This window comes from Salvia hispanica, chromosome 5 (assembly GCF_023119035.1).
Source record: "Salvia hispanica cultivar TCC Black 2014 chromosome 5, UniMelb_Shisp_WGS_1.0, whole genome shotgun sequence".
NCBI lineage: Eukaryota > Viridiplantae > Streptophyta > Magnoliopsida > Lamiales > Lamiaceae > Salvia > Salvia hispanica.
In genome coordinates, this window is record NC_062969.1 from 36428440 (window position 1) to 36451385 (window position 22946).

The window sequence follows — 22946 nt, forward strand, 5'->3', positions numbered from 1 at the left end:
GATCACGCAGCAATAAAGTACTTACTGGCTAAGAAGGAGTCGAAGCCAAGGTTAATCCGTTGGGTGTTACTTTTACAAGAGTTTGATTGGGAAGTACGAGGTAAAAGAGGAACGGAGAATAGGGTAGCAGATCATTTGAGCAGAATCTTCCAAGGAGAAACAGAAGAGGCCATACTCGATGCCTTCCCCGAGGAACATTTGTACCTTTTGTAGAAATATCCTAGACCACCTGACTGGGAAGCAGTTTTGGCCTTGACCGGTCTAGGGGAATCGGATAAAGGGAAGCGGAGAGATGAGATGCCTCTGATCCCAGTGATTGTGTGCGAAATTTTTGATGTGTGGGGAATGGACTTTATGGGACCGTTTCCGTCATCATGTGGGAATACCTACATATTGGTTGCAGTGGATTATGTATCTAAGTGGATAGAAGCTAAGGCCACCACAACTTGCGAATCGAAGGAGGTGGCGAAATTTCTCAAGGATAATATTTTCAATAGATACGGAGTTCCTAGAGCCATCATCTCAGACCAAGGAACACATTTCTGTAATCGCACCATCGAGGCTTTGATGAAGAAATATGATGTACACCATCGAGTGTCAACTCCTTACCATCCTCAGTCTAATGGCCAGGCAGAGATTTCTAATCGCGAGATCAAGGCGATATTGGAGAAAACAGTTAATCCGTCAAGGAAAGACTGGAGCAAAAGACTCGGGGACGCATTGTGGGCCTACAGAACTGCTTTTAAAACACCTATTGGAATGTCACCTTACAGACTTGTGTTTGGTAAGATGTGTCACTTACCTGTAGGAATTGAACACAAGGCATACTGGGCAGTGAAAGAAATGAACATGAAGCCGATAGCTTGCGAAGAAGAAAGGAAGTTGCAATTGCAAGAGTTGGAGGAACTTCGGCTGGAGTCGTTTGAGTCTGCCATGTGGTACAAAGAAAGAACGAAGTTATGGCATGATAAAAACCTCCGGGTCAAGGAACTTCATGTGGGACAGAAGGTGCTCCTTTTTCAGTCTCGGCTTAAGCTCATGCCAGGGAAACTGAAGTCTAAATGGATTGGCCCATACACCATCGTTGGCATCCGAGCAAATGGAGCAGTGGAGATCCAGGGAAGTGCTCCAAACTCTGTTCCTTTCCTTGTAAACGGTCATAGAGTGAAAGTTTTTAGGGATAATTCCGAGTTGTGTGTAGTGGACGAGATTCCACTACACACACTCCCTATTATTGCCTAAAAGGACAGGGGTAATTTCCGATGAATTCCTGGGTCAAGGGGTAAGCTGATAATTTTGAAAATTCACAACTGAACCAGGGAATCTCGGAAATACAACATGTAAATAGTTTAATTTTTCTCTAAAAAAATAAAAAAAAAAGAAAAAAATGATGATAAAAAAATGTACTTATGTGTATATAATTTCGAAGCACCAGACTCCTAGGGGAACCCGTATTTTATGCCCTAACCTCGACCCAGGGGTCTGGAACCTTCAATTTTTATTTTGTAGGGCATGGTCGAGGGGATTCGCCAGGAGGAGAGCCTGAAGGAAGGAGTCAAGGAGGGAAAAGATATTTTGAATTTCAAATTCTGGCCGATAATTATGGGAGACGTACGGTTGCTTACATCACGCCTGCAACCGCACCATCTTTTCACCAGAAAAGGCAACCGTCGTCCTTCTCTCTCCACTCACTCCAAATTAGACAAAAATCGTGTTTTCTCTTCCTTCTCTCTCTAAGAAGAACGGACAAAACCCTAACCAAAATTATCGCCCAGTTCCTTTAATTTTTTTTCAGATCTATACCGATGGATTCTACCAAGGGCACTGAGTATGACCCCACCTTGTTGGCCGAATTGACACAAAAGGTGGGAAGCATAGAGAAAGCAAAGGAGGTGTACGCCCTATTCGCCGCCAGTCTGATGCCGTCTGCGCCGACTGCACCGTCACTGCCAATTCCGGCGGATTCGGCCGCGACACCGGCAAGTCTCTCTGAAAAAGGATCGCAAGTCGCTGAACCACCGCATGCAAAGGCCGTTTCGCAAGTGGCGGAGAAAGAGGAGGCCTTACACAGACAATCGGAGGACGGTGAACCGACACATGACGAGACCTTGAAGGAGACAAAAGGTAATGTACCGGAGAACCCTGATCTTGAGGGTAGGGAAATGTGTGAGGGGGAAACCCCTATTGCTGATGAAATTCTTGAGGGGGAAACCCCTATTGCTGTTGAAATGTGTGAGGGGGAAACCCCGATTGCTTTTGAAGTTCGTGAGGGGGAAACCCCGGTTTCTGTTGAAATTGCTGAGGGGGAGACCCCTGTGTTTGAGAAGGCTGCTGAGGGGGAAACCCCTATGTTTGAAACAACTGCTGAGGGGAAACCCCTATTCCGAGAAGATGTCGGGGGAGAACCCAAGTCGGGAAAACAGTATAGCAAGAGAGGGAACTCAAGATGATTGCATGTGATAAAGAATTCCGCGCCTATATCCAAGCAATAGGGTTTGAGTGGCTGTTGCAGCACAGCCAAGAGAGGGTACCGGTGGACCTAGCAAGGGAGTTTTTCTCCACTTTTCGTTTGAAGAATACCACAGACCTGGACGCGGATTCTATCACATTCAGGCTTTTCAATCAAGAGCACGAGTTGAGCATTAGGGAGTGGTCCCTACGGATGGGGTTGTTCACTAAGGAAGAAGATGAAGAGGGGGCATGGAACGCCCATACACGAAGACCGGATCCTCCGTTTTGCTCAAACATTTATCAGCTACAATTTGATGGGTAGTGCGAATTCAGCTCTCACTACTACCGATCTCTACTTCACATGGTGCATGGCGGAGGGTGTTAAGGTGCACCTCGGATATTGGTTGGCGCAGGCGTGCCACCAGATGACGAGCAACCCAGGACGTCATATGTACACACAGCCAAGAGAGGGTACCAGTGGATCTAGCAAGGGAGTTTTTCTCCACTTTTCGTTTGAAGAATACCACTAGACCTGGACGCGGATTCTATCACATTCAGGCTTTTCAATCAGGAGCACGAGTTGAGCATTAGGGGGTGGTCCCTACGGATGGGGTTGTTCACTAAGGAAGAAGATGAAGAGGGGGCATGGAACGACAGGATGGTGGGGATGCCAAAGAACACGCCTGGTTTCAAAGTACAGACAGCATGGGAACTGGTCACGCACTCTAAATCAGGGGCGTTTAAATCCAGCTACTCCAAAGCCTCCCACATCGAAGACCGGATCCTCCGTTTTGCTCAAACATTTATCAGCTACAATTTGATGGGTAGTGCGAATTCAGCTCTCACTACTACCGATCTCTACTTCACATGGTGCATGGCGGAGGGTGTTAAGGTGCACCTCGGATATTGGATGGCGCAGGCGTGCCACCAGATGACGAGCAACCCAGGACGTCATATGTACACCTGCCACCTCATCGGCGCTTACCTCCAGAGGAATATAGAAATGAGAATTGCCAAGGCCGCTCCGCTAGTAGTCATGTGCGACCCCCCAGAGGTGTTTAGTGTTGATTATTTCTTCAACAAGGGGTTGTTGCAGACTCAAGGCACCAAAACTCTCTTCTATTCGTTAGGAGACAAGGTGAAGGCAGAGCCGGAGGAAGCCGATGAAGCCATGCCGAGTGAAGAGGTAGAGGAGCTGCGCAAGGAAGTCCAGGACGTGAAAAAGGAGATGCAGATGATGAGGAAGGATATGATAAAGGAACTCGGTGGGATAAGGAAGGAATTGATGGGAACTCGGGAGGAAGTACAGACCCTGAGGGGAAATATTGCTGATTTGGCGGTGAAATGTGCCAAACAGAATGACAGGATGACGGAAGCGGTGGAGCTTTCATTGAAAATGTTGAAGTGGATGCAGCAGACGCTCCCCTTGACCCAGTCGAGGACAACTCCTGGGTCCAGCAGGTGAAGTCAGGCAGCCCACTCAGAGCAGTCCCTCCGTCAAGCGACCACAGCAGTCGCTGCAGTTGATCTCCCCGACCATTCCCATGCAAGTTCCAGCCCCACCAAAATCAAAGTCTATCGTGAGAAAGTCAGTACCGGAAATCCCATAACAAAAGGAGGAAGAGCTGGAGCAGCCAGCTAAGAAGAAGGTGAAAGTGACCCGCCCCGGAATCCTACCCCAGTCTGGCTCTCGAGGGAGCCAGTCCCAGAAGTGATCCATCGTCTCTTGACCAAGTAACTTTTATTTGTCGTTCTTTTCATTTTTTTTTATTATTGTTTACCTGTTATATATGTGTTTAACATTTGTTATATCTTCTCCCACTTAGCCCACTGCGTGGTCTAAGTGTGAGAAGTTTGTGTTTTCTGTTGTTTTATTTGTTTTCCTATGTTTTCTATGTTCTTTCTCCCACTTAGCCCATTGCTTGGTCTAAGTGTGAGAAGTTTTATTATTTTGTTTTGCATTGATCTCTCTGTTCCCCCCTTCACGACGATGGCTTAGGGACAAGCTTGAGTGAAGTGGGAGGGGGAGAGGAGTCAATGCATTATCCGTGTTGCATATTAAGAGTCTGTTAGTCTTAAGTGTGTCACATGAGCCAGTGGATATAATACGGCATGATTCCCTTAGTGAAAGTAATTGAAGATAGGAGGCATTTCAACTTAGAAGTTTTTTCCTTAAATAAGCCTAGTTAATTTGAGTGAAGCGAGAACGACAGAGAATGCCTCTACTTACTTAGTTGTGAAGCCCTACTATATAGTGAGTTATAAACCTCAGATAACTTTGAGCTAACACATGTTTAAGGGCCACCACTGAATGCTTAGGGAAGAAGAGCTATGAAGGAGAAAAATTGGGAATTGGGTTATGAAGGTATAAGCTGGACGAAGTCCAGGGAAAGGCGTTATAAGCTGGACGAAGTCCAGAAGAAAGGAAAAAATGGAGGAATAAGCTGGACAAAGTCCAGAGAAAAAAAAAAAATAAATAAAAAAAGGAAAAAAAGAGGAGGAATAAGCTGGATGAAGTCCAGAGGGGGAATGGTCTAAAAACAGGAATGATAATAGCCTGACCCAGGAAGGAGAAACTCTCATAACCCAACGCTTCAGTGGTGTAGCATTAACTTAAGAGAGAATCGATCCTAACATCCCTGGTGAGGAATGAGTGATCAAGTGAATCTAACAATTGGGTAAGTAGAAAGCTATCTTGACAAGCTGACAGATTGGTTAGGTAAAGGAAGGGAAAGGGCCTATTTGGAGGAGTGCAAACTATTGGAATGACCTTAATCTTGTGGGGACAGATGCCTAAAATTGAAACTAGCTCATGTATGTGTGTTTTGCATGTTTGTATGATTTTCTTATATTTTCTTAGTTTTTCTTGAGTCTAGGTCTAGGAGTCGGTCAAGAGATAACCTCGCTTGAAATTCGCCTTATTCTTTTTCTTTTCTTGTCTTTATACTTGAGGACAAGTATGGTTTAAGTGTGAGCAGTTTGATAAGGCTAATTTCATGCATCGGTAATGTGCGAAAAAATGTTATAATTTGCTGGGTCTAACACGTTTCCTAAGCCAGGTGTGTGAAGAAAATTGCTAGATCAAGGAAGTCATGAAGGAGATGGTCTAGCAGGAGAATGGAACGAAATGAGCAGGAATTACGAGGAAATTGGCGTGATAAAGGAAGTCTACAGCTGAGGGCAACAAAGTCATTATCTATACCTCGCTGGGCCCACTAAAACGCCTATAAATAGAGAAGAGCATGCAGCGCAATGGAGATAGTCTTCCACTCTTCTTAGCTCATACATTTTTACACACACTTGGGGATGGTTCTGGGGTAATCGTGATAGGGGGGGTATTTTCTAAAGATTTCGTGCTTGGTAACACCGTCCTAGTGAGGGCGAAGATACAATTGCTTTTAATTTCAGCTGTTTTTTGCTAGTTTCCACCGTCGAACTTCACTTTTGGGAGTCGACTTTGATGTTGATGATGTTTAACTGCCTTTACGTTCATGGATCTGCGTTTAGCTTCAATTGCTATGTCGATCTCTGTTTATTTCGTTATTGAGGTGTTTGATGTGGAATTTGGTGACAGATCTGTGGTTGTTTGAGTATTCGGAGCTCTTATTTGTAAAATCTGACGTGATGGGGAATTTCTTCTGTTTGGAGTTCATGTCGGATGCTTGGATCCGGAGTGGATTTAGCGTCTGAAGTCGATTTGGCATGTGGAAAGATAGTAGTTGATAGATTTGCTTTATTTCCTCTTGGTTTTTATTTCACTTCGTCTAGGGTATGCAGATCTGTTAAATTCTTCGTTTATTATGCATAGATTAGACTTCAAGTTAGTAGTTCGGTTTTTGATTGCTTATGTGTTTTTTTTTCTTAAGAAGTTTTACGCAAATTTGGTTGAAGAAGACGATGTCACTGTCAGTTAGTACGAGAGTTAGTTATTCTGCCAACTTTTCAGTCGTACCTTGCTTTTTTTTTAGACATGGTCCCCACCGTAGATTTATTTCCATGGTCCCCAACTTTTCAGACATGGTCCCCAGCATTCAGAAGCGACCCAACGAGGCAACAGAAGAGGACTACCGTCTTCGAGCAATTCCGTTTGCTCTCAAAGGAGATGCGAACACTTGGTTGCTGAGGCTTCCACCGGACTCGATCAACACGTGGAAGGATTTTAAACTGGAATTTTTGGATTACTTTTTTCCATCTAACAAGACGAATGCCTTGAAGAAGGAGATTCAGGAGTGCAAACAAGAATACGATGAGTCTCTAAGTTCTTATTGGTCCCGCTTCAAGGGGCTGCTGGATGCTTGTCCAAACCACAGGATGATAGAAGCGGAGACTTACTATTTGTTCTATGAGGGTGCAAACCCTGAGTCAAAGGACTTGATGAACTCCTCGAGCGGGGGAAATTTTACTAAGAACAAAGCAAGTGAAGCCAGTGGCAGCTAAGAATGCTAAGGGAAAGAAGAAACAGCGGGGTGACAAGAAGCCTACTGGAAAGTGCTTCAAATGTGGAGAGAAAGGTCATTGGAAGCCAGATTGTCCTAAAAAGGGCAAGGCTACAGGTATGCACCATGCTCTAGTAGTCGAGTCATGTTTGGCTTCAACATCTACTCATACTTGGGTTATTGATATTGGAGCAACTGATCATATATGTTTTGATCCTGACTTAATGCAGGTGACAAGACGGCTACATGATCGTGAGATCGAAGTCCAGCTGGGCGACGCTACGAAAGTGGCGGCCGTTGCAGTGGGAGACGTTTATTTGCGTTTTTCTAGTGATAGATTTTTTATTTTGAAGAATGTTTTGTTGATACCTTCTTTTAGAAGAAATTTAATTTCAGTTTCTAAATTGTCTTATGATGGATATTCGATTTCTTTTAATGACAATTGTGTTATTAAGAAAGATGGTTCTTATATCTGTCGTGGTATCATGGAAAACAATCTGTACACAATCACTTCTACACAATTTAATCAACGTAAATCAGAACTCAATGCTACATCGAAAATTTCTAAGAAAAGAAAAGAACCTTCAACTTCAATGAATGAAACGTACTTATGGCACCTTAGACTTGGTCATGCCAACGAAAGAAGGATTCATGCGATGGTTGATCAAGATCTTATTAAAGGTCTTGAGAAGAAACCGTTTTCGAAGTGTGAGTCCTGTCTCGAAGGCAAGATGACTAAGAGACCTTTTAGGTCAAAGGGGAATAGGGCCAAGGAAGTACTTGAGCTCATTCATACTGATGTGTGTGGACCAATGTCAACCGAGGCAAGGGGCGGTTTTCGATATTTCGTCACCTTTACAGATGACTACTCGAAAATCGGATACATCTATTTGATGCGCTACAAGTCTGAAACTTTTGACAAGTTCAAGGAGTTTAAGTCTAAAGTAGAGACGCATCATGGTAAGAGTATCAAATGCCTGCGATCTGATCGCGGAGGCAATCGGACTAAGGACTATGTTCTAGTTTACAATGCAGCCGAGCTCTGTCCTTTAGGATATACAGATTCAGATTTTCAATCTGATGTAGATTCGAGGAAATCAACTTCCGGATATGTGTTTACCTTAGGAGGTGGAGCCGTAATTTGGAAGAGTGTAAAGCAGAAATGCATTGCAGACTCTACCATGGAAGCCGAATATGTGGCCGCTTCGGAGGCTGCAAAAGAGGCTGTATGGCTTAAGAACTTCCTTCTGGACTTAGGTGTGGTTACGAATATGCCCAAGAGCATCACCATTTATTGTGATAATTCTGGTGCTGTGGCAAATTCGAGGGAACCACGTGCTCATAAAGCGAGCAAGCACATAGAGAGGAAGTATCATATCATTCGAGATATAGTGCAGAGAGGAGACATACAAGTGGTCAAGATTGAGTCAGAAAACAACCTGGCAGATCCTTTCACGAAGGCATTAGCGGTAAAGCCGTATGAAAGCCATGTTGAAGGAATGGGAGTTCGACTAATTCAAGACCTCAATCCGCTTTCAGTATAAGTGGGAGATTTTAGACGTTAGCACATTTTTTTGTATACTCGAAAGTGTTTTGAGTATAAGTGGGAGATTGTTAGAGTTTGTATACTAGAAATCACGTTTCGAGTGATTGAATACTGTAAAACTCTTATTTTATTTTCCAATAAATAAAACAGATTATTTTTGTCATAATGTTGTTATGTTTTACATTTAATGGATGTTAATGCATGTTTAAATGTATAAGTTAACTTAACAAAGTCTAAGTCTTTGTTTTAGTAGACCGGTTGTGGGCGTCGTCCACTTTAAGGTAATACGGTCAGTTCTAAACAAAGAAAAAGATGAATTTCACAACCTAGATGGAATTTGACTATCCATCGAGAAAGGTTGCAATGTCAGTCCGCATATTTCTAAGCCTTACTGAAATAAGATGACATTGGTGTGGTATAGCACTGAACGGATCTAACAGCAAGACTTGCCTTAGGCTATCTACTGAAAGGCGAGGTCTTGATAAATATTTATTTCTTAATCAATGTAGGTTAGCATTGAGCATACGGTATTGATTATGCACTTGCTTTGACTTATCAAATGGTGCGGGTTTTTCGTAACCCAATTATCCTGATATATTGGGTAGTGGTGATCGATATCTAGCGGTGCTAGGATTGCTATTATATTGAATCGTGCGCGAGCTGAGTCTCGCTTGATAATGTCCTCAAGAGGAGCGCGAAACGAGGTTTTATTATTCGGAACCTAGCTAGTTGGAGTGTGATTACTCTATGAATAATAAATAAGCGTTTCATGCTAAGTCCACTCTTGGAATTAATAAGAAGTTAATTAATTAAGTCAATAGCAGACATTAATTAATTAATGGACATTTTAATCTTAAGCACGGGAAATGAAAGTTAAACGGAAACCCGGATTACTTGTAATTTCGGATTTGGATGGGGAGAGTTCAATATTACTTCTGTAGTGGCTGCTCGTAATATTCCAATTATAACTTATATTAAATTGTGGGTTCAATTTAATTAGTAAAAAGTAAATTGGATGAGCCCATATCCAAAACCTTCCATAGATCCCTGTCTGGGCCCAAAAGGAACTTAATATAAATAGGAGAATAAAGGAGACAGAAAACACAATTTCTCATCATTGTAATTTTCGAAAATCCCTTCTCCAGCTGAGGAGATTTTCGAATTCCTCTCCTATTCCGAAAAGGATTTCTTCTGTCTTCTTTATTTAAGTCCTAGTATTCTAAGTAAGATCAGCCCACACTAATATTGGGATACAGTTCGGGAACCAGAGAAAAGATTTGTGGTTTAGTACTCAAAGCATCACGTGGAGAAGAAGCTAGCCATCTTCAATTCTTTGGAGAATTAATTAGGTATTTTTCTGCTCCGTAGAAAAGCATGTTTTAGGTTTCAATATTCTTAAAACATGATTGATTCAAGTTGTAAGCATGATACATGTGATATTTACGAGAATAGGTTTTGTCTAAATAATCTGCTAAATAGATCTGATTATTATGTGATTGATTTATTTTCGCGCGCTTCCGCTGCCAGCACCTTCACTTTGTGGGACGAAGGGAGTATATAAAAAATGCATTTGACATATGAAAATTATGACAACATAAGTTTAATTAATTTATTATGAGATATATGAAAGTTTTGAATTAATTTATAATTTCAAAAAATAAATATATTGAGGTGAACAAAAGATAATATAGTGCCATGTGAGGTAATAATTAAAAATAAACATCATAAATACAAACGATATACGTTTGGGATGAAATGCCATCTTTAATTTGCATACGCATTGCAAGTATGCAAATTTATTACTACAGATAATTTGTCTCAAAAATGTATTTTGGTCGGTAAAAAGTATTTTGCATATTTCCAATATCAAATACGCGTTTGGTCTTTGTCTATGCATCCTTATTTGTGTTAAATATAACAAAATTTAATTACGACACAAACATTGTATCCCCTATCAACATGACATGCTAATAAATTTTATCCTTCTATCTATATCTGAAACATGAATCCTATCAATTTATTATTATTCAAAATGACAAATATTTTTTAAATAATTTAATCTAAATTTTGTAATATTTATTAAAAATATGCATATGTTTATTAAGATCCATAATTGTTCTAATCAAACTATTTTAGTTTTTAACTTATTAAATTTTATGTTTTTAGTTGTTATACAATGTGTTACTATTATATACATTTCTGATTTGTAAAGTTCGCATAATTATATTATTTCTTACTGATTTTGTTGATTTATTGAGAATATACAAATAGTACTCATGTGAAAATAATTTGGGTCATGCACTGCATAGGATGATGACACTGAAAAGGTAAACAATAAAAAATGCGAATAGATCAAGGCAGAGAGACTTTACGCGGGGAAAATGCAACAACTATAATCCGATGGTTGACTTGTAGAAATTAAATAAATTTATTCATCAATTCCAAATATAGAAATTTTCCCTCTGCTCTTCTACAATAATGTGTATCATGTGAGTACTTAGTGAAGGATACAATAAACAACCCCAATCATAAACCGCTGTTCTATTTTTACAAGATTTGTGGCTTTATCATAATAGAGCTGGCTGTCAACAACCTACTCGAATTTGTCGTGTAATTATAATTTATTAAAAAGAAGAAGAAAAAAAAAGGAGTTGCACATTCTATTATTAATGGAGACTGTATATGCCTTTGAAACAACAGATTGGAGGAAGAGAGAGGTGAGAGCGATTAGAGCAGGAATCAACTCTTACTTAATTTAATTAAGAGGAAGAGAGAGGTGAGAGCGATTAGAGCAGGAATCAACTCTTATTTAATTTAATTAAGAGTAAAGGCCAAATATGATCCCTAACATATGACCGTTTTATCAATTTGGTCCTTAACATTATCATTTTGATTATTAGGTCCCTCACAAATAAACTCGGACCCGAATCGGTCCTCACTTAACAGAACCGTCAAAAAATAGACGGTGATTGCAATTTGACTATATTAAATTACTAATGGTAATTAATTATACCTAATTATAATTCTTAATTCCTATTAAATTACAAATTATTCATTTCATTTTGCAACTGATACTATTTTTTTTCCAATTTTGCTAATAGGAAAAGAATTATAACTAGGTATAATTAATTACCATTAGTAATTTAATATAGTCAAATTGCGGTCATCGTCTATTTTTTGACGGTTCTGTTAAGTGAGGACCGATTCGGGTTTGAGTTTATTTGTGAGGGACCAAATAATAAAAAAGATAATGTTAAGGACCAAATTGATAAAACGACCATATTTTAGGGATCACATTTAGCGGTTTACTCTTTAATTAACTTTAACTTAACTTAGTAAAAAATATACTACCAGTATTATTAGTTGACCTTTAACAATAACAAATGCTATTCATGGGTTTGAAAAGTCAGTGATGTAAATTATAAGTTCATTATTTATCTATATCCATTAACAATTTGATGAGTGTTTATATATATGACTAAGCTAATTTCACATGTTTATGATCAAATCACATATATAGAGATCACTCCTTGTTTCAACAAATTAAATCTTTTTTTGTAGAAATAACATATTAATATGAAATAAATTCCACTTGCACATTAATATGTTTAAACAAATATGTAAGATATTAATTTTTCTGCAATAAAATGAAAGAGATAGATCATAGCTGAAGATGGAGTAGGTTCACCTCTAAATAGAAAGAAGATAAACTATACATGGTTTCCATATTTGTAGAACAAATCTGACATAGATAACTTCATTTTCATTTACACAGCTATCTCGTCTCATGAGAAGCACAAGCTTGGAACAAAACCATGAAAAAGAAAGAAAAGAAAAAGAGACAATACACAATCTAAGCAAGCCGGGTACAAATTGTACAAGAAACCGTGTCTAACAAATGAAAAAATACCCTCAAATGAGCGGATTCCCCTTGAGATTTAATCATCAAGAGCTGCGATCATAAACGGCGGTGAAGGAGAAGGTAGCATGAGAAGATGGTGCAGACGTCCATGTTGAGTTCGCAGCTGTATCGGAACCAGATGAGTTGAAATTGGACGATGTGAGGTGTGCGTTGGGCTTTGGCTTTGGATCGCTTTTGATCTTCAAGTCCATGAAATCAGAGATCAGCCCCGGCTTCGTGATTGCATCTTCATCAAAATTTTGCTCTCCGGTAAGCATCCGGACAACAGTCGACATGGAGGGCCGAAGCTTTGGAGAGTCCTGCGTGCAGAGAAGACCGATCTTGAAGAACTTGCAAGCCTGCTCGGCATCAAATTGTCCGTTGAGCGCTGTGTCCACTAGTAACACAAGCTCTTTTCTCTCATAAAGCTGCCATGTCTGCATCCCAAATACAGCAATTTTTAATGATCAAAACTCTTTTAAGGGCTATATAACAAATATGACAAGATTTATCTCAAGAAAAATAACAAAACAAATATTGACAAGATAATAAAATGTCACCATGATGAGATCAGGCTGTACAATGAAGCTTGAAAATATGACATCCAATGCAGACTTGGGTGGTTGTAGAAAATAATTCAAGCCATTTGATGGTTTATTTTTGCAAAGTGTTTTTGTCATCTCCATGGATTAATAGAACACAAGAGGTTTTCAAAGAGACGGTTCAGCAAAGTTGAGATTTGTACCCTTTCTAGAATGTACTGTTCTTCTATAGGTAATCGTGTATTTGTATTGCATCTCCCGCTGACTATTTCAATAAGAAGAACCCCAAAGCTGTAAATATCTGCTCGCCGTGTCAACTGACCTCTTATCGCATATTCTGGTGCCAAGTAACCTCTGCAAATGATCAAAATTATCCATATTGAATCATTTGGATAAAAAAGAATCATAAGTCTTAACAAAAATATCTAAATAAACGCCAAATCATACAAGCCTTTGGGTTCAATTCAACAAAGGCATGCATGTGATGTTGCAACTTACATGGTTCCAGCAACGCGTGTACTAACATGAGTCATGTTCGGAGGCATGAGCTTGGCAAGGCCAAAATCTGAAATTTTTGGGCTCAGATATTTGTCTAGAAGTATATTGCTTGCTTTGATGTCTCGATGGACTATATGCGGTCTAACCTCCTCGTGAAGATAGGCAAGCCCCCTAGCAACTCCTATACAAATCTTAACTCGTGTTTGCCAGCTAAAATGGATGCTGCAGTGACCCCCACCTGCAGATGGTTAGAGATCATCAGACAAGCTTACCTAATAATGGAAGATATACTTGTTTATGATAGCAAGGACATATAATCTATATAAGGTGTACCAAGAAGTGTCGTTGCTAGACTGTTATTCTCAAGGTAGTTGTAAACAAGGATTCTTTGATTCTGTTCCACACAACAACCATAAAGCTTGACTAAATTTTCATGCTCTATGTCCGAAATCACTTTAATCTCCGTCAAGAACTCTCTAACTCCTTGTCTCGAGTCAGCAGAGAGAACCTTGATTGCAGCCATCTGCCCATTCCTAAGTTTTCCCTATTTATCCCAAGAGAATTTCCATCAGAATTCTGTATCGTTGCCTCCAAAAGATAGAAGCATATTCTGTTACCTAATGCAATGAAAAATATGAGACAAGCCTCTTTTACCTTATAGACGGAACCAAATCCTCCCTCCCCGATTTTATTCGCTTTACTAAAACCATTGGTTGCAATTGTCAGCTCCTTGTATGAGTATAGAGTAACATTTTGCACTCCTGAGAGCTCTGTAAATGATTTAGCCTCATTAGCATCAACTCAAAGGTGATCAAGAAATATAACAATAAGTGAAAATACACAAAAGAAATATGAACAAACAGCAGCTTCAAAAAATGAACAGGCCACTCAAGAAGGAAGTACAACCAAAGTTAAAAGAAAGAATTATCATTGATCCAATAATTTGCAGGGATCATTTACACGCAAAAGATTAAGAAGTTTACCATCTCCAAGCACCGGATCGCTTTGTGCTGAATTTCGTCCGCATAAGAATGATAGACAAGTCATAACTATAGGATATACCAGTGACTTCAGCCTTGTATATCCACAGATATATTGCTTCACAATGTGGAAACTGCAACAAACAAAAGATATATAGATCAAAATTAAACTAACACTCAAAACTTGTTGCTAAATCATACTCTCAATTACGTGATAGTATAATGTTGGAAACATGAAATCTTCTACTCTCAATTACAAGGGATGCCGTAGTGCATCGATAATCAATTACTGAGTTCATCTAGGGAGTTATATAAGGCATCTCTTAGGATAAATGAATCAAGATTCTACAATGGCTTCCTCAATTTAACTTATGAATCAAAATCTACATGTGTTTCTCAAACATCTACAACAACAAGGCTATGTATTTCTGGTGAGGAGCATCACAATAAGAGAATTAAAGGAAGCCACATTTATCAGAATCACAATGTAACCAGCATCCTTACAAATCGCATTCTACATGTATTTCGCAAATATGTACAAATAATGCCATGCATAATTGTAGTGAGTGGTAGCTCAAAATGTCTATCAGAATCAAAATTTAAAACTTTACATCAAGCTCTGATTTTAGACAATTGATATGAAGAAGTAATGAAATTCCAAATGAGATTGCTTCCCACTTTTAGAATGGACGGAAAGTTACTAATCATTGTACATAACTCTGCACTCAATCAAAGTGGCATAATAACCGCCCCCAAAAATAAAGATAATTTTAATGATTAAATTCATCGATCATGCCTATAAGCAGAAAAGAAAAACCCGTTGATCAATATGAAACAAGAGAGAAATTAGTGGAAAAGGCATAAAATTAAAGAGAATTCAGCTGAGATTAATAAGCACCTGCAGCCCAAGGACACGAGAAGCTCCAAAAACTTTGATCCACGGAAAACGAACTACAGTTGAGAATAAAATAATAAAATAAATTGAAATCGCCGGTGATTTAGAGAAAAATGTTTTGTTCAAAAATTGTGACGTGAAATCTAGGAAGTTCCATGTGTTGCAAGATGAATATATTTAGAAAATCCAGAGTTAAGGAGGGATGAAAGAAAGGAAGAAAGAAGAAAAAAACAAAGAGATGTGCTGCCAAAGAAGACTGTATCAATAAATCAATAGTATTGAATTATCGAAAGAGAAGACTATAAAAGTCAACCGCGGCGTATGACTCACTATCGTCTGGTCAAGTGGGTCACCTCGTTTTAACACGCCTCCACTTTTTCTATACCCAATCTATAATTTGCATTTTTAATCATTTTTTTTCTTATAAATTCTCATCAAATTAAAATACATACATCAAACTTATGATTAACGTATGATTTTTTACTTTTGATTTTTGAAGGGTAAAGCGTCACGTTTTCTTAATGGGTGTGAACCTTTTTTATATGTGGGAATGTGTTTTCTTCTAGGAAAGCTCAAATTTGAGTTTCAATATGTTTTTATTAGGATCACAAACTCAAAATACACGAAATATATGTCAATCTTTAATTGGAATTAGAGATTTCTATATCGTATATTGCCGTTGAAATTTCACACAAAAATTGTTAATTTTGCATGGCAAACACAATTTCAGGACTCTTCCTTCATTATTTTTAAATGTGGAATCATTTTATTATGTTACATTAAAATTTGTACATGGCAAACGTAATTCTATCATTTCTTTTTCAGTGTCATACAACAAATTCGAATCCAATATACCATTGCTTTTTGCTAAGCTATATACATTTAATTATAAGGAAGGATTAATAAAAACTTTCTTATTCCAATAAGAACTATATATGAATGCATTTTTTTTATTATTGACGATAGTATGGCTTAGCTGTATTCCTTCCTATATTTGGTCAAGTGGGAGAATCCATACTTATTTAATTTGTTTTGCTGCTGTGTGATTGTCTGAAAATGTTCTTTAGCTTGACTCCCATACAAGAAATTCCCTTTTCAAATATTCAACATTAATCATACAAAAAAGCACACACGAGGTGTTCAGACACAATTCAACTTTTTTAATATAAAAGATAATATAAAAAATTCAGAATAGGATTAATAGTTTCATAAAGAAAATTTGGTGTAGATATAGTTACCTGCTTAGACATAATTACACTTTTCTTGAGGGAGCTGTGCTGGCTACCTGATGTGCTTAGTTAAATTTGATTTTATTTTTCAAATATGACAGCGTAATAGTACTATAACTGAAACATTTTTTCAGTTGAAAAAAGGTACTCCCTATATTCAGCCATGGTTTTGTTATATATTATGAAGATGAAGATACGGATTTGGAACTTGGTGTATTAGAAGTTTTATGTTATGTCACACGCTTTATAAATGTGCAAAATTTTATTTATAGCTAAAATTTGATCGGGTCTGAACTGACGAACCATTTCTCTCCTGGTTGACGCAAATGTGACATTTAGCTCGAGTTCCTTTTAGGATGTGCGGTGTTTTGGTTCCATTTTTTGTATAGAGGATGCATCTCCTGATTTTTTTAGGTTACTTCTTGATTAGTCTTATATGGTTTGCTTTGAGTTTTTTTTATTAAAAAATAATAACATATTTTTTGGTTGGAAATTTCCAAGATAGAAACACTGCTACCGTGCTACGTGGAGTTGAAAAATGCGAAAAATAATTATTGTGGATATAATTAGGAAAAAATTAAAAAGAGCTGGAAATATTGTTTCCACAATATTGAATCGCAAAGATGGTTATAAATAAGGTAGAAGACATATCTAGGCAGCCAATAGGTAATCTCCAGGTGTCAAAATGTTCCAAAATGGTGATAACGTTTTAACATCATATCCAGAATGAAACCAGAAAAGGAGCGCCACGTGTATCGATAAGAATCGTGGAATGCTAGTATAATATTTTATCAACCCAAAGCACTTGAGCCAGAGCAGTTACAGTTGCAGTTGCAGTTGCATTAGTAGAGAGAAGGAATCAAATGGCAAGCACAGTGATGAGCTCAGTGGCGCTGAAGCCCGCTTCCTTCACCGCCGACAAGTTCGCCGTCCGCGGCATCCCATCCCTCGCCAGAACCGCCTCTTTCACAGTCCAAGCCAGCGGCATCAAGAAGATCAAGACCGACACACCTTATGGTTTATTAAACGCAGCCTTTAAATTTATATTCATTTATCAATTAAAAAAAAAAGAACTTAAGCTTCTTCTTAGCTTAATCATTTCAACTTCTAGCACAGCAGTCCTTAAATTTATGTTCATTTATCAATAAAAAAACTTGCGCTTTTCCTTAGCTTAATCATTCATTTTCTCACCATTTCAACGCATTAGGAACTGGCGGCGGCATGGACTTGAGAAATGGAGTCGACGCCTCCGGCAGGAAGCCTACCGGAAAGGGCGTGTACCAATTCGTGGACAAATACGGTGCTAACGTGGACGGATACAGGTGAGTAGTCGTCACAATAGCACAGCATAGTTTACCAATTGTGGAATGATTTTCGACTAACGTTGACTGGATATATGGCATGTGCAGCCCTATCTACGACAGGAATGATTGGTCTCCGAGTGGCGATGTGTATGTCGGAGGCACTACTGGCTTGGCCATATGGGCCGTCACCCTCCTAGGCATCCTTGCCGGCGGTGCGCTTCTTGTCTACAACACCAGTGCTTTGGCGCAGTAAAACTAGAACTACTATCATGTATCTTTCTCCCAATGTATCCCACTACCATCTGTAATCTATAGATGATTCTGTTTCAACGTCTTGTAAAATTTGCCTTGTGATATACATATCTCAATTTATTACCAGCAATTCCACTATTCATCCTCCGCAATCAACAAATGCACTATTTTATATATGACGATTCTTTGATTTGAGCCAAAATTTCCCACAAAGGGGAAGGAGCAATCTTGATTCATTCATGTCTGCTTCAACTGAATATAGAAGCAATTGCACCGAGTTGCAACCAATATTCATGTTACATAAAATTAAAATGAAAATGAACACACAAGAAGTCTGATGAATAATACAAGGTGTATGCAGCCATTCCTCTCATTGCATTTCTTGGAATGCATCTTCCTCGTCGGACAGTGGAATCGATGACTTTACAAATGAACCTATTTGGCCGCTGCCTTCTGTCAACTCAACTCGGACTTTCTGCAAGAGGCAACATAGATAATCCCTTAAGCACAACATAACTTGTACCCTACTACCAAACCAACATAATAATAATGCACTCTTTATGCAGATACCATTTCTATAACTGGTGCTGTGTTTTGTTCAATCAAATGAACACGCTTGTGTCTAAAGAATAATGATGCAATGGGATTCAGGATAGGGTGCAGTACCTTCTCTATCTCTTCAGACAAGAGAGGGTTTTCCTTTAAGAACTGTAATGCTCGATCTCTTCCTTGTCCCAACCTACATTTCAAACTCAACTTCAGAATAATGGGATTGACGATGCATTACTTGAGGACAGGTATACATGAAGGCAAACAAGGTTTCCACATAGGAAAAACTGGGTTAGCAACACATTCCTTATACTTTTAAGTACCTCTGAGAAAACAATGAGTAGCTCATGTGTATGCATTTCAAAATCAAAAGTTAAATGGAATGTTAAAAGTGTTGTAATTTGATACGGGTGGCAGTTAGAAAGTATATTGGTGCAGGAATAGGGAAGTTGTTTGGCCAAGTGAGCGCCCGCAGAACAATATCACACAAATCTCGGTTAGTTGTTCATGCTAGCCGATGGAGAAGATTTGGGAGAGAAAATCGGCAGTCTTGTTAGGTTGTTATTTCAGTTTCATTGCTTCTATTTTTCTGCATTAGTTGCCTATACATAGTGAGAACCCTAGGCGATAGAAAGCATCTTGGGAAATCAGTAATAGGACGATTTAGTCGTTGGCCTCCTGAGTGGGGATCGCTCTTTCATTGTTTATCTTCTGTTCGTTTAACTTAATAGACATCCAAATTAATCTAATTAGAGACCCGGCTAACCAATCACACAACTTGTGTCATATTATCCATTCATTTCAACCAAAAATAGGACAAATCAAACCTGTGATCTCCATAGCTGTACCACGACCCCTTCTTTAAAACAACATCAAATATTTCAGCACAATCTAGAACACAGCCCTAAAATGAAAGTGAAATCAACATAAGAGTACGAAAATAATAATAAGATAGAAAGAAACAATATGCACAACTGCACAAACCAGTTTGCTGACTCCTTCCCCAAATATAATTTCAAACTCAGCTTGTTTGTACGGCCTTGACACCTACCAAAATGTATATTAGCTTAAAAGTCAAAACTAATGTCTACTAGAATGAAGAAAATAAAATTACATCGAAGTCAAGATGTCTATTTTTTTGTTTCGATGACATGCAATGTGCACAATTGAGACAAAACACAAAAGGAAATATAGAACAGATATGGATGCATTCTCAACTCCAATAGTCCAATTTCCAATTACGGGGGTTATATTGGATATGTATGTGAGATTGAAAATATGTTGCACAAAAGTATCAGAAATTGTGGATGTGTAGGCTCAAAAAAGAGTGGTGGTTAGAAATAAAGAAGAATGTGCATGGTGGTTAAAATAGAAAGTAAAATTTCCTACATAAAGCAAGATCAGAAAAATATGATCTAGGTATTTTGCATAGTAAAAAATCTAAAAATGTTGAGAAATAGAAACACAGCAGAACCACCATTTTCAAGACAGAACAGTAGGATACGGACACAATTTTTTTGAGCAACGCCAGAATTTAAAAAAAACTTGTCATGTACCTTACTCTTTTGAACTCTCACACGAACTTTAACACCGACATCTTCATCACCTTTAACCTTTAACAACATGTAACATTTAAGATTCATAGCTAAAACAATTAATATAACAGGCTAAAATTTGCTAATATAGATCAGGACATACTGATTTTATCTTCCCAATAGGTCTTATCTCAAGCCGGACAGATGCAAAGAACTTCAAAGCAATTCCACCACTTGTCACTTCAGGATTTCCATAATACACTCCTATCTGGCCCAAACAAAAGTGTACTGGTATAAGGTTTAAGACTATAAGCAAGTCAACTGAAAACATAATATCAAAATGAGAAAATAATGAATGTATCACACAATTCGAAAAATAGGATTTGCTATTTGCCTCTAAATAAGTTGGAAGTAAAACATTTTCCATGAAGTACCTTGTGTCTGATCTGATTCAAAAATATAAGTGTGCATCCAGCTTTAGAAGCATTGCCTGACATCTTTCGCAGAGCCTGACTCATAAGGCGTGCTTGCAAACCCATTTGTTGCATCCCAATTTCACCCTATGCGGAAAGTGCATACCAAAAGTTATTTACTTTATACAAAGTAAAAATCAGTTTTCATATGAATGCAGCACAAGTTATGACTAACTTCAATTTCAGCTCTAGGAGTAAGTGCTGAGACTGAATCAATACAAATGAGATCAACAGCACCAGACCTACAGATGCGATCAGCAACTGACACAGAGACAAAAGTGTGAGGGTAACAAATTATGTAAAGTAAATTAAGCTTAAAGGCTTAAAGGATCATATGGCCACCAATCTTAGAAATTGTAGTTAAATTCTTTGAATGTCAACAAGATTACTTACTCTCTAGCGCCATCTCTCCATTGTCAGGCTGGCAAACAATTAGATTTTCTACATCAACCCCCAAAGATTTTGAGTAAGATGGATCAAAGGCATGCTCCGCGTCGACAAGCATAGCATTTCCACCAAGCCTCTGATAGTCCAATGTCAAAAGAATGTCAGATTGTTCTTCACGTCAAAAGTGAGGAGGATTAGTCTAACTACTAGCTTCTAAATGCATGGACTTTTCAAGTGATAACCAACGGACAGAAGAAAAAGTGAGCACATACTAGACCTGCACTTCTGCAATTGCATGGAGGGCTAGAGTGGTCTTTCCACTACTTTCTGGCCCATATATCTGACAAGGAAAAACACAAATTATCAGGCTCCATCCAGTATTGCCTATAACTAGTAAACTACAATCATGAACCATTTCAAGCTTGTTCATAATTATCAGACTCCAGAGAGCAGAATTAATATAATCAAGCACTGACCAATTAGGCCTTTGTCTATTGCATTATAAAATGACAAACTGATGATACAGGTCACCGAACTTCATGTCAGTATGACATGCAAACATCCCAATGTTCCATAATATCACAAATTTGCGAGTGTCTAGAGTTGTTTTGATCATACACGCAGCATGATGTGAAATACTCATGCTTTTTGGAATAATAATCCGATTGTGTTCATGATACAAAGCAAGCAATATCAAATGAAATGAGATAGCATGGGAAATTATAAATAAAAACCTCTACGATTCTTCCTTTGGGAAGACCACCACCTAAAGCAAAGTCCAAGGTCAGGCAGCCACTAGGAAATGTTTCCCTGCATGACGAAATGGTTATGCCAAAGATTAATAAGAAAAAAACTGCAGAATTTGGAATATGTAAAAAAAATGCAGGATTTTAAACTCCTCTTGCAGTTAAAGTTATCATTTTTAATAGGAGAATCATGATCAATATTTGGAGAAGCAGGGTCCAATAATATTTCCATTTAGAGCTTCAGCCACAAATATTGTTATAACCAACTGGACAGCATTAGTTAGCATTATAAAAGAACACCTACACCAATGCTCCACCAGCACTCCCAAGCCTCGTAACACTTCCTTTCCCGAAGGAGCTATTGATGTCGTTCATGGCAGCTTCAAGGGCCTTTTGCTGTTGTACCAAACATGTTCATTACAATGTATGGCCAGACGAAATTGAAGTAGCTACGATTTTTTTTCACAAAATACACAGCAAAACATGTTGTCGAAATTGGAAAAATTGACACATTAAAGCAGACTGTGAGTATGGTGCTAACCCGGTCAGTAAAGCGAGGGTCGAAGTCAGCAGAAAGGGCGCCATTCAATTTAGCGTCGAATTCCGAACGAACCCTAGCAGTTTTGGGGGTTTTCCGACTGGCCAGCGTAGGAGTATTCGGCGAGCTGCAATTCTTGAGTTTGGGCGACACAAACCGCGGCAAAACTAAATCCATAAATTTGTGCTTTGTGTTATCTCATAAAAATCTCTCTACTTTTCAAACGCCGAGATTATATTTGTTGCAGTAAAAGTGGCGCTCTCTGTATTTGTGTGATCGATGATGAATGCTCCTTTCTGCTTCTGCAGTTTCCAGGAGGCCCAATGGGCCCTAGTGGACTGCTCACTGCATTTCGAATCTCATTTTGGTCCATTACAAATCCAGAAATTTGGCATGACATGTCAATTCTACAGTGAAAAAAAATATATTAAAGTTTTGCAATAAATTAAGTACTCCGTAATAATATTTCAAAATTGTATTGAAAATTGAAAATTGAAATTTGTGGAGTAAATGTTAAATATGAAAGAGATTGACAAGTATAGAAAGGAACACATAACAAGTACTAGTAGTAAAATACATGGATTTGAATTTTAAAAGAGATTAAGCAAAGCACATAATAGAAGCTCAAACCCATTTATCATTCACAACAAGAATGTCATAGTTTTATGGAAGTTCTATCTACCT

General features: G+C 38.4%; 3 protein-coding genes across 3 annotated transcripts; 1 reads left to right on the plus strand and 2 right to left on the minus strand.

The window, feature by feature from the left end:
* Window positions 1-12097: 12097 nt before the first annotated feature.
* LOC125186849 (cold-responsive protein kinase 1-like) lies at window positions 12098-15502 on the minus strand. Its single transcript, XM_048083316.1, has 7 exons — window positions 15253-15502; window positions 14358-14488; window positions 14029-14144; window positions 13708-13918; window positions 13375-13612; window positions 13080-13230; window positions 12098-12771 (listed from the first exon to the last, which is right to left on the minus strand). The coding sequence occupies exons 2-7, from the start codon at window positions 14419-14421 to the stop codon at window positions 12379-12381; spliced, it is 1173 nt and encodes a 390-aa protein (XP_047939273.1). The 5' UTR covers window positions 14422-14488; window positions 15253-15502; the 3' UTR covers window positions 12098-12378.
* A 1778-nt stretch (window positions 15503-17280) lies between these two features.
* On the plus strand, window positions 17281-18164 carry LOC125188712 (photosystem II 10 kDa polypeptide, chloroplastic). The gene is made up of 3 exons (XM_048085721.1): window positions 17281-17495; window positions 17686-17800; window positions 17888-18164. The coding sequence occupies exons 1-3, from the start codon at window positions 17342-17344 to the stop codon at window positions 18033-18035; spliced, it is 417 nt and encodes a 138-aa protein (XP_047941678.1). The 5' UTR covers window positions 17281-17341; the 3' UTR covers window positions 18036-18164.
* A 60-nt stretch (window positions 18165-18224) lies between these two features.
* On the minus strand, window positions 18225-22512 carry LOC125188711 (DNA repair protein recA homolog 1, chloroplastic). Its single transcript, XM_048085720.1, has 13 exons — window positions 22266-22512; window positions 22029-22120; window positions 21713-21788; window positions 21256-21318; window positions 20985-21114; window positions 20767-20852; window positions 20553-20678; window positions 20282-20386; window positions 20140-20196; window positions 19568-19630; window positions 19411-19487; window positions 18701-18773; window positions 18225-18509 (listed from the first exon to the last, which is right to left on the minus strand). The coding sequence occupies exons 1-13, from the start codon at window positions 22437-22439 to the stop codon at window positions 18405-18407; spliced, it is 1227 nt and encodes a 408-aa protein (XP_047941677.1). The 5' UTR covers window positions 22440-22512; the 3' UTR covers window positions 18225-18404.
* Between the last annotated feature and the right edge of the window lie 434 nt (window positions 22513-22946).